This window comes from Lepidochelys olivacea (assembly GCF_965140295.1).
Source record: "Lepidochelys olivacea isolate rLepOli2 genome assembly, chromosome: 5".
In the NCBI taxonomy this organism is placed as follows: Eukaryota; Metazoa; Chordata; order Testudines; family Cheloniidae; genus Lepidochelys; species Lepidochelys olivacea.
In genome coordinates this window covers 29,249,004-29,260,642 of record NC_140415.1, presented here as the reverse complement: position 1 = coordinate 29,260,642, position 11,639 = coordinate 29,249,004, and the positions used below count along the sequence as shown (strand labels likewise).

Sequence of the window (11,639 nt, the reverse complement as noted above, 5' to 3'; positions counted from 1 at the left end):
CTCCCCTTGAATGTCCCATCTCTAGCATCCCAGCTCCCAGGGCTGCAACACACAACCCTAGCCCTGGACAACTACAGGACCAGGACGGAGCAGCAGCCTGGGAAACGCGTCTCAGAACCCCACCGGCGCGCGTGCCCTGCAGCTGCCCACCTACGCCACGCCCCTGCCAGGTGCACCCTGGGAAGGCGATAAGTTACTGGCGTCCGGTTGTGGTTCCGCTTCCGGGTTTTGGTGCGGGCGGGCGCTGCGTGTTTGCTCCTCCTCCCGAGCCGCTGTATCTCTTCTGGGCTATCGCTATGCGCAGACTCGGCTCCTGGCTCAAGATGGCGGCGGCGGATAAACAGAAACATGAACACGGGCGGGTGAAGATCGGGCACTACATCCTGGGGGACACGCTGGGCGTGGGCACCTTCGGCAAAGTCAAGGGTAAGAGCCGGAGACATTCCCCCCCCCCTCGAGGGGCCAGGGGAGCTGCTGCCCTTTCCCCTCGTGGTGGGGAGGGCTGCAAGGTCTGGCCTGCGGGAGCTGGGGCCGTTCACCCCACCCGCCGGCTTGAGGGAGCTGGGTCCTTCTCGTCTCCTGCCCTGTGTACCCGCCGCAGCACCCTTGCGGGCAGGCGCCTCTCCCTCCCCAGTCCCGCTCCCCTCCGGCCTCAGCCTCCGCGGTGCGCGCCGCCGCGCTGGGTCCCCTATGCTGGAGAGACCGCGCCTGAGCGGGTGGGGCCCGCGCCGTGCCTGAGGCGTACGCCCGGCGGGCCTGGCTGCCATGCGGCCTGGGCACGTACTGAGCAGCTCGGGCGCCTTGCTCGCCTTCGCTTGTGGCTGGGCTCTTCAGGAGTCCGCGGTTTGCTCCTGACGCGTGCTTGCCTTTAGCCTAACGGCGCTGCAGCAGCGCGCAGCCCTGGAGCCCGGTTATCTGCCGGGCAGCAATTGCGCCTTGCAGCCAAGCGCTGCCCCTCCTGGTAGACGGGACTCTCGCCTCCGCTGGCACCAGCGAGGATGATAAAGGTGGCCGGGGCTGCGTTTGATCGTGTGCGCTAATCGCAGTGAGCTCCCCACGGATTAGCCGTTATTTTCCCGGTTTCAGACAGGCTAATGGGTTAGGTGAATCATCAGGTTTGGTATGGCAATTCCTGCTTTTTAACGTGGCCCGGAAGTTTAATCCAGAAACCAGTGAGGTAGGTTGGTAAAGCAAAACAAAGCAAAGACTGTTAACCTGAAGTTCCTGGAACTTCTGGTCCCAGTGGAAGGACCGATAGCTGTGTCAGGGACAGCTCTTGAGTGCAGGGGTGATATTTCATTGGGACGTCTGTGGAAAGTGGACACACCTGTGAGACTGGCGTTTCAGTTAGGCCTCAGGTAAATGTCTAGGTTCCAGCTTCAGTAATGTAGTCACAGCATGGAAAAATAATGAAATCAGTGCAATGCTTTCTGAAATCCTCTTCAGTAGACAGTGGTGTGGAAATGGCCTCTGCTGTGTTGTAAGTATTTGCAGGAAACTACAATTGAATTTGTTGATTTTGACAGTGGGTGGGACCAACTGTCTTAGAACAAGAAGTAACCATTGTTTAGAAGAGGAATAGCTTTTTTCCAATTAAAAAACCTCAACTACTTACTTGCTGAAATTCAGTATCACATCTTCAGTTAAGAGTGACTGTAACCACACTTGCATTTAGAATATTCTGATTTATGCAATAAAAATATCAAAGTTAACATTAATTTAGTCTTTGTACGTAATTTTGTGATATTGCCACCAAAGGACTTAAAATGAAACTTTGACAGTGTAAACTGCTGCGTAAACAGTCATGTTTAGCAGCTTTGTAAGTCAGGAAGTTTCCCCAGTTTATAAATGGGGGAACAGCTGCATAGAAAAGTTTTGATGTACCCTAATTCATTGTATGGTCTTGTGATTTACTTGCTGCGTAGAAATACCCAATAGTAGTGAAGATGTGGCAACATGGGCTAGCAACCAAACTAGTACCTCAGATCCCTGTGGGTTTGTACTTGGACTGCTAACCTGCACTGAAGTTTGTGCTGCCACTTCCTCACTGTTATTGCTACGTGGGTTACTAGATTAAAATGTGTGGATATGCCGGTCTGTGCTACAATCACACCTTCATTTGCTATGGAGACATACCCTTCATGACATGGTCAATACTAGAACTCTGAGATTAGGACTTTCTGTGCGGAATCCACTAGACCCCAACATCCTCAATATCTTAAAATATGTGAGAGTCCTGTTCATATATTGTGGATGTGTAAATTAAAAATTACCCCTTACAGCTGAGTTTGACGAGATGATAGCTTCCCTCAGTTTAATGGAAGGATGGGGCTAAGTCAGCAAATATGTCTAAGATTCTGGACCCAAAGGAACGGAATATTTTTTTGTTTTAAACCAGGCCTGACTAATTTAGTTTGTGTTTGGCTTCTAAGTTGTGGGGGAGGGGAATCTTTTAAGGAGGGGAGATTCTTGAATGAGATTCTATGTTCATGTGCACATGGCTTTGTTTGCACTCGAAAAAATACTGTGTTGGAAAATATTAGCCAGCATGATAAACCCTATTTTGAGGTTAGGATGGATGAGGACAAGCTGTGTTTTTTTGTTTTTTTTTTTTAAATGTCAGCTGGCTTCATCACCTTAGGGGTAACCCATGACTATCTAACAAAACTTTAAGCACAGTTTGATCTTGTCAGCACCGGATGTTGTCATATCTAACATCATGTTAATCAGTTTTCTAACATGACACAGTTCCCAGTATAGATGTGGCATAGATGGCAAGAGTGAATGCAGAGAGCTTGCTGCTGTTCTTGCCACTGAGAAATCTGTAAAGGGAGCATGCTGTTGCCACATCCAAAGGAAAATCCAGCACCTAGAAGTCCCTCAGACCTTGTTCCATCAGTAGACTCATTCCTTACCACTATCTGTTCCTTCTCCTTGAATCCATCTGCCCAAAAGCAGCATGAGGATTTTGGTCCATGTAATCTCAGCAGCCCTAGACCTGAGAATATCTGGACTTGTGAAAGGGATGGAAATTTCTTCACCTATGAATATTGCGGTTATGGTAGTGATATCCTGTAAAGCTGCTGTGCACCACAACAGAGCCAAACCCTAGCCAGAATGTGCTTCATCCAGAAAATGGTGATGGGGTGTGAAAAACAGGGTTAAACTAAACTCCAAAAAATTGATTGGAAGACAAGAAAATAACATTCTGAAGTAGTTAAGGCATTATGATCCATAACATAAAAATATATACCTGCAGTTAGTAAAAAGAAATTCAAAAACTGAAGTGCCTACTATGCAGAGTTACTCTTATTAAATTAAAATTCTATTTTTATGAACTAATCACTGCCCCTTTCAAAAGTCTTTTTAGACACTATGAAACCTTGAAGTCAGATGTATGAAACATTCAGACACTGCTCTAATTTAAAATAGGAATGTTCCTCTTCGTATTGACTGTTGGATTGCTGCTGTTTGGAGTTTCAGCGTACCACTTTAAATGAGCTATCAGATCATTGCAAAGAAATATGGAATCACTGTAAGGAGGTGTTCTCTCTGAGCGGGATTGGAAAACTTAACTGTCATTATGACACTTCTTAATTTTGCTTATTTTTCATTGCTTGTTCGTTATTGGAAGCAAACATGTATCCCTTTATTAACTACCTCTTTCATATCTTTCCTATACAAATTATAGTGCTTGATTATCTGGGGGGAAAAGGGTAGGGAGAAGATGACACTTTCATGAACTGAGTTTGGTTACATCACTCCAACCTGCACCCAGTATCTGTACTGAACTGTTTCCTTTTGCACAGGGCTTTGGAGCAGAGCACAGAGCAGCTCTGGAGCAGTGGAGCTGCAGGTTTTTGCCTGGAGCGGAGCCGGAGCACCGCTCCAAAGCCCTACTTTTGCATATAAAATTTGTCACTTATAGTAGCAAATCTCCCCTGGTTGGACTGCAGCCTTCAGTGTTTTCCTCTGCCTTACTCCCCCCCATTGCTGGTTCACTTTGCTGTTTGGTTCTGTCGTTCTGTCTCATGCTGTCTCTGTTTTTGGTGTCCTCAACAAATCTGATCATAGTTGAATATACATTAAAGCCCCTGATAAGGACCTAAATTGTGCACTGTGTGGAGAGGTTTTAAGATGATCAGAAGGTCTTATGGAACCTCCAAATCTGGACTTGGCTTCAACAAACAGGAATAATTTATTTCTTGAAAATGGATACTTCGTTATATTGATAAAGGCAGTCCCAAGTGGCAGCTTGAGAGCCACTATGCTAGGCAGTAACTGTGGTGGACCCTTGGCTTCCAAGTCCAGCACTTTCTGGGAGGAATGCTTTTACTGTTGCATTTTTCAGGAATCTGCAGTCAAGGTTGAAATACTATAAAGGTTAGGAACCAAGAGATTAGCAAAGCTAGAATTTAAAAACTAGTTTCCCTTTCGTTAAGCAAACATTTTGGCACAAATATATTTAATAGGAGTCAGCATACCTTTTTTTTTTTTAAATAAACAAATTATCTAGTAAAGGAGCTTGCCTTAATCTAGGTTTGTGGGGCTTTTTTTCCTGCTAATTTAAAATCTTACATCCTAAATTGGTTCTGATTCCGACTGGAAACTTGGAAAAGGTAAAAAGTTCACATTTCCAAATGCAGTTGGGGAAGCAAGATTCTTCAGAAGACTTTTTTCCTCCATTTAAAAAAAAGTAATAAACTTATAGCAAGTAGTATAGGGGAAACTTTTCTAGATACAGGTTGGAGACAAAAGTAAATCCTAAAGATAAAATAGTGCACTTTTTTTTGTTTGTTCCAATGCCAAAAATAGTGCTGGAAATCTTAGTCTGTAAAATGCCCAAATATGTCCTCAGTGAAGCACTTTAACAATAAAATTATTGCATATGGCCAAACCAGAAAATAAGGTAATGTGGAAGTGATGATAAAGTGGTCAAATAATGTGGTTGGCTCAGCAAAGATGCATAACTTTCACTTATGACTTATTTTAATATGTATGAACTTGTTTAACTCCTATTTTTAAGAGGAGTCAAAGGTACTCTAAACTTAGATTCTTTACTTGTTAAAATAAGCAAACTCAAGCTACAGTGTGATAAAACAACCTTCAATCTTGACTGTGTTCTCTTCTAAACTTGAAAACAGGTTTAGTTTATGTTGACAGAACAGCTTCATTATGCAAACTGCAGTCTAGGCTAAACCTGTTTCCTAAAAATTTCCACATTGGCATTTGAGTTTTTGTTAGCATGGCTTATGAGGCTTGATAAATTGTGAGTACTGTGAATAAACTACTGGATGCAAATTTTTGCAGATGAACACTAGCAAATGTTTGCTACTGCCTTTAGCCATAAGTAGAGATGATCCATCAGTATAGTTGCAGATCTTGCCGCTTAAAAAAACAAACCAAGCTATTACTGATGCCCTTGACAGCTTAGTACATGTTTGATTCTCTTTTGCCTATGATTTAAAATGTTTTTTAGGAATGATAAAGTAATTCTAGCTTTGAAGAGTATAAAGTTCAACTAGGGCTACATCTAAGCTATATACCACTTCTGGGGTCATGTAGTGTATGTGTAGCTACATGCCGCAGTGAAGAGCATAGTGCATCCACACTGTGTGTAGGTTACATGTTTCAGTGGGGAAAGAGGTCAGCAGCTCCCTTCTGCCAAAGCCTTTCACTGTGCCTTCCCTCCCTGCTGCTGGAGGCTTTCCCCATGGTGGGAAAGGACTCCAATGGCAAGGAAAGGCACTGCTAACATTTCCCCTCACACACTTCTGCTGGAGTTTGTTGCTAAATGGTGGTGAATGGCTCCGGCTGGCAGGGAGCTGCTAGGGTCTTTCCACACTGTCTCTTCCCTTTTCCTACTGCTGGAATCTTTCTTAGGGAAAGACTCCATCAGCAGGACACTACCTTGCTAAAAATAGCCGTGTAGACAGGGAAGCATGGCTTAGGCTATGGGCAAGTAGAGAGCCATGTTGGGTCTGTACATGTACGTACCAACACCATCAGACATGTCTTTACTTGGCTAAGATATGCCTCACCGTCTACACTGCTATTTATGTAGGTGTTAACGGGGGCTACATGGAAAGGTATACTACATGCTCCCAAAAGAAGCATGCGGTGTAGAGACACATGAAATGGGACTTTGTTGGGTTGTGTGCCTAAGTGACTACCCATAGAATCAATTTAGTAGATGCCATTTAAATAAGTGGCCCATCCTCAGCTGCTTTTTAGAGGTTGTGGGGTAAGTGAAATTGTGGCTTCCCTGGATCTCTCTGCAAATAAATGGCTGGTCCTGCAAAGTCTCAGTGATGGACATAAACATCTGTGCAGTTGAAGGTGCCCACAGTAGCTGGAGTTACTAAGTTAAATGGAAAATGTTAAGCATGTAGATGGAATCAGAATTTTGAGTCTAGGAAAGTAAAATAAATTTGTTAGTCTCTAAGGTGCCACAAGTACTCCTTTTCTTTTTATAAAATTATATTGTGAACCTAATTGTTCTCTTCATTTCCCCTCAAGGAAACTATATATTTAGTATGATTCATCTTTTTAAATCCAGTCACATGAATAATGTGTCCAGTTCTGGTGCCTACAGTTCAGGAAGGATGTTGATAAATTGGAAAGGGTTCAGAGGAAAGCAACAAGAATGATTAAAGGATTAGAAAATGTAGTGATTGAGCTCCTTAAAACTATCCATTTAGCTTACCAAAGAGAAGGATAAGGGGTGACTTGTTTAGTCTATAAGTGTCTACATGGGCAACAAATATTTAATAGCGGTCTCTTCAGTGTAACAGAGAAGGTATACTTAATATGATCCAATGGCTGGAAGTTGAAGCTAGACAAATTCAAACTTGTAATAAGGTGCAAATTCTTAATGGTGAGAGTAATTAACCATTGGAACAATTTACTGAGGGTTGTGCTGAATTCTCCATCACTGATAATTTTTAAATGAAGATTGGATGCTTTTCTGAAAGATATGATCTAGGAATTATTTTGTGGAAGTTCTATGTCCTATGTTAGATAGGTCAGATTAAATGATCACAATGGTTCCTTCTGGTTTTGGAATCTGTGAATCTGTGAAAACTCATTTTCAGATGAAAACAGCACTTTTTTGCATTTTAGGTTGAGGACCAGAGATCTTTTAAAGGGTCAGTGTGTGCCAGCCTTTACTTTAGAACTGCCAGCTCTTTTGGTACTCAGGTCCCATGCACAGGATGCCATCATCCATTTCTCTTGCCTTCTATTTCTGTGATCAAAGCACACAGATACTGTGCAGAACAGTCCCCTCAGCATGTCTTGGTGCATACATACAATTGTTAAAGCTTCTAGCCTCCATAGGTTGAATGGCACATTAACCTGAGAAGAAAATCCTTTCTGTAGCAGCCCTTGTCTGGGAGGACTAATGGGTATATTGAAACTAGTATGCTTTTTTTAAAAGGATACTGAAAGTAAGTGAAACTTTGATCTTGTTATCAGTGGAAAGTGTTTCCATTTAAAAGAGAATTCTGTTCCATTACATGCTTGTCCTTACTCAGTATGTCTTGAATATCTTTAAAAAAGAAAATACTCCACCTGCTTCTTTTCACTTTCCTACAGAAATCTAGATGATATTTTGAGCTCTGAGGTCTGTCTTTGAATTCATCTCAAAAACGGGATCTGTAAAATAACCAACAATCTGTCACCAATGAGTCTGGTCTATTTTGTCTGTATCAGTTGCCTTGAACTACTCATGCCAGAACTCCTTGCAACATTTTGGGTTGAGGACAGGAAGTACCTTAGTAAATTAGCTTAATTTAAAACCATGGCAATCTTTCTCTTGGAAATAGTAAACAACTATTTCATTTTACTGTTCATAGGTGCTGGAACTAGGGGTGATGAGGATGCTGATGAACCCCTGGCTCGAAGTGGTTTCATCATATACAGGGTTTACAGTTTGGTTCAGTGGCTCTCAGCACCCCCACTATACAAATTGTTCCAGCACCTCTGTTACTGTTTGTCGTTTAGTTTATCGATAGTACACAATCTTGTGTTTTCCACCAACAAGAAAGGAAGATCAATTACAAAAATTGAGTCTTTACTGAGATACATGGATAGAAAAACGTATCTCCCTTACAGATTGAAAACTGCACAACCAGGTGAAGGAATGGGTTTTTTTGGTTGGCAAAGTTAACGAATATTTCTGCTCATAATTCAGATTCAGCAGTATGGGATACATTTTGAGCCCTGAACAATCTGTTATAGCCAGTCCCTTACAGCAGCATTTCTGAATTTTCCTTTCGCAGGGTAGCTAACTTTATAGCCAAACAAAATATTAGTGTTCATAATGGAAAACATTGGGTGTGTAACTGTTTTGGTGATAGTAAAGTTTCATGACATTTGAAAAGCTCACTATTGCCTAATTTCCTCCTTAGGATCCTTTTTTCAGTGAGATTTTGGGTCTTTGGATATCTACATTGAGTGTAAGAAACTTGAAGCAATGTTCTAACTCATAAAAAGAAGTTAAGTACCTTACAGTAGAAAGTTATTCAAGATGCTTCTGTCCATAAACATCTCACTATAGGTGTGTGCACACTCCTTGAGCCTCTTAACCAGCATTGTCCATTGGAGCTGCCCATGCACCCTATACACCCTCATACCCCTGGGAATAGCTCCAATAGGAACTGGATTCCTTCACTAACTCAGAAATCCAAGTAATGCCTTCATATCAGCAGGGAAAGAGGGCAGGTCATGGCATCCACATGAACAAAGGCATCTCAAAGAACTGTTACAATATGTTAAGTAGTCTGTCTTTGAGTATTTGTCCACATGAATCCTATTGTGAGTGATTGGCATCCTTATTTTATTTGACTGTAGAAGAGCCTTGCCAAACTGGACATCTGATCTAGAAGTTGTGATAGTGGATAGGGACTACTTGTATGAACTGGATTCCAGGTAGCTGTTCTACAAATATTTGGGCATAGGGATTCCTCTTTAACAAGGCACAGATATTGACTGGGCCCTAGTGGAGTAAACCTTAATTCAAGATGGAATAGCAAGTTTGTTCAGAATAAGCCATCTTAATGCAGTCTGTAACCCATTTTGAAAGTCTCAGAGAAAACAGACTGACACTTAGACTTTCTGTGGCTTTTGTTAATAAATCTGGGCGACTTATGAAAATGTTTTTCTACAAAGATAAAAGGGCATAGACCTATGTACATCTTGTGTGTGGAATTTCTTCTCTGCAAGAGAATTATGAGGTTTAGGAGAAAACACGCAAGTGTATAAACTGGTTGGTATGAAAGTTTTAAACTGTTTGGGGTAAGCATTTTGGTGCAGTTTGAGTGTAACTGTCTTTATGAAATGATATATTGCTACCCTACCATTAATGCATGAATTCCTTCCCACCTGCAAGTCAAGATGTTAGCAACTAGGAACATGTCCTTAACAGAAAGGGAAAATAAAACATGTTACCGTTGGTGAAAATGGCTGGCCCATCAAATATGGGAGTACTGTATTGAAGTTCCAAGTGGGAAATGGCTCCTTGTTTGGTGGCAACACATCCGTCGGGCCTCTTATAAATCTAGATACTGCACAGTGAGAAGAAAATTGAGTGACCATCCACTGGTGGAGGATAAGCTAAAATAGCAGCCAGGTGGACCCTAGCAGAACTAATTGAAAGCTCAACATGTCTTAAAGATGAGTAATTGAAGATGGTTGATATAGGAGAGTCTGGGGTTTGTACATTATTCTGAATAGACCACAGTAGAGAAAAACATTTCCTCTTTGCTTGATCTGGCTTTCTAATAAAGGGCTTTCTACTTTGAATCCAAATCTTTTGTACAGCTGCCAACCATGATCTCTCCACAGAACTCGGGCTGCGAGATTCCGTGCTGTAGATTCTTGGTTGGATGAAGTACAGGGCCTTAGCTCTGGGAAATGATGCCTGGTAGATCTGGAAGTGGAAGAGGTGGATTGATCGGTAGACGTCTCAGGTTGGAATACCAGAACTGGCATATTCAGGCTGAGGCTATCAGTATCATCCAAGCCTTGTCTTGGTGAAGTTTTCTTAGAACTCTGGGGATTAATGGAATGGGAGGAAAGGCATAAAGCAGATTGTTGTTCTTTTGGATCAGAAATGTATCTGCTTTAGAACTCAGACTTCCTCCTCCACAGGAGAACATTTGATGAGTTACATTCATGTTGGTAGCAAACAGGTCTAACAAAGGAAGACCCCCCACTTTTGGAGTACCTGATTCATAATCAGAACTGAACTTTGCAACTCCCATTTGTGGTAACTTTTTCTGCTTTGGTGATCTGCCAAATTGTTTTGTGTCCCCAGAAGGTGAAGAGCTATTGGGTTGATCCAGTATAGGATGCTAGTCTCAGATATATCGCTGTATGACACAACAGTGATTATCTGCTGCATAGCAATTGTATTGTCTGACAGAATTTGAATGGTGGTGCTCTGAATGAGGGGCAGAAATGTCTTGCAAGCTAGACTTAACTGCCCCGAAATACAGTACATTTTTGTGCAGTTGAGACTCTGCTTGGGACCATATACCTTGTGTTTGGGGAGCTCTCCAAACTCATCTCGGGAATGTCTGTCACCAGAGTCTTTGAAGGGGGTGGTACATGAAGCTGAACACCTTGGCAGACACTTGGAGGAGCCATCCAATAAGGTGAGATGACGGCACTTTGTGAGGAACTTGTGTCCGTTTGGTTGATGAAATGTCCTCAGCCAAAAGTGAAGGGACCAGAGATGTAGCTGTGCATATAGCCATATAATTACAGGGTGCCATACAATGCAGCAGGCTGAGACAAATCCTTAGTTGGGGGAGACTGAATGTGATCAGTGATGTGATTTATGTTGGAAAAAATTGGAAGAAGGAACACTCTTGCTGACCTGGAATCTAGGATCGCTGTTATGAGTTCTATGGGTTGAGCAGGAGTGAGGTAGACTTGACTTGGTTGATCCTGAGGCCTACCATGGAAAGCAGTTGAGGAACTGTGCAAACGTCCTTGTTGACCTGACCTATGATCAGGTGAGACTGGACAGGGAGGGATTTTTATCTTTGGTACCTCTAGGTTCCCATACCAACAGAACCCTGGACACGTGATAAGAGATATGTCTGACAATGAAGGCTCTGGTTCATCAGTGATCATAATGTCCACTTGAGATGTAAATGCAGCTTTAGTAGATAAAGGCAGAACCGGGACCATCAGTACTGGAAGTACACTCTCGGAAGAAGTCTTGTCAGACTGCAGTGCTGATAACTGAGGCCGATTGTGCAGATGACAATGTTGTCATGGAGATGACGCTGATCACTGATGAAGCAGTACAAAAGATAAGAGATGCATGTTCTCAGTCTTAGGCTCTCTGCGCCAATGTGATTTCGAAGGGGCTGATTTTGGTACATGAGCACGATGAACATTTGTTCTCTTCTTGGCTTGGTTCTAAGCTCCACCAGGAGATCTGTGATCTTTCCTGTTGTGGGCAGCAGAAGCTACTGCCTGACCCAAGGAGAGATGGTGAATGAACTGTGTGTTTCCTAGCAGCCTGAGGTTTCTTGACTAGCAGATTTTATTTTCTGGAGTGACATCCGTGTCGTTGGGGCACTTGAAGCTGATTTCCGAGCAGGTGACAGTTGCTCCTTTTGAAT

The 11,639-nt window shown here is 42.7% G+C and overlaps 1 protein-coding gene across 1 annotated transcript in view; it reads left to right on the top strand.

Annotated features, from left to right (window-relative positions):
- Positions 1-273: 273 nt before the first annotated feature.
- The window catches only part of PRKAA1 (protein kinase AMP-activated catalytic subunit alpha 1), a 29,867-nt gene continuing 18,501 nt past the window's right edge, over positions 274-11,639 (top strand). Inside the window, exon 1 of the mRNA XM_084628584.1 lies at positions 274-426. Coding sequence (XP_084484710.1) covers positions 297-426 — 130 coding nt within the window. The 5' untranslated portion in view covers positions 274-296. The remainder of the gene's footprint in view (positions 427-11,639) is intronic.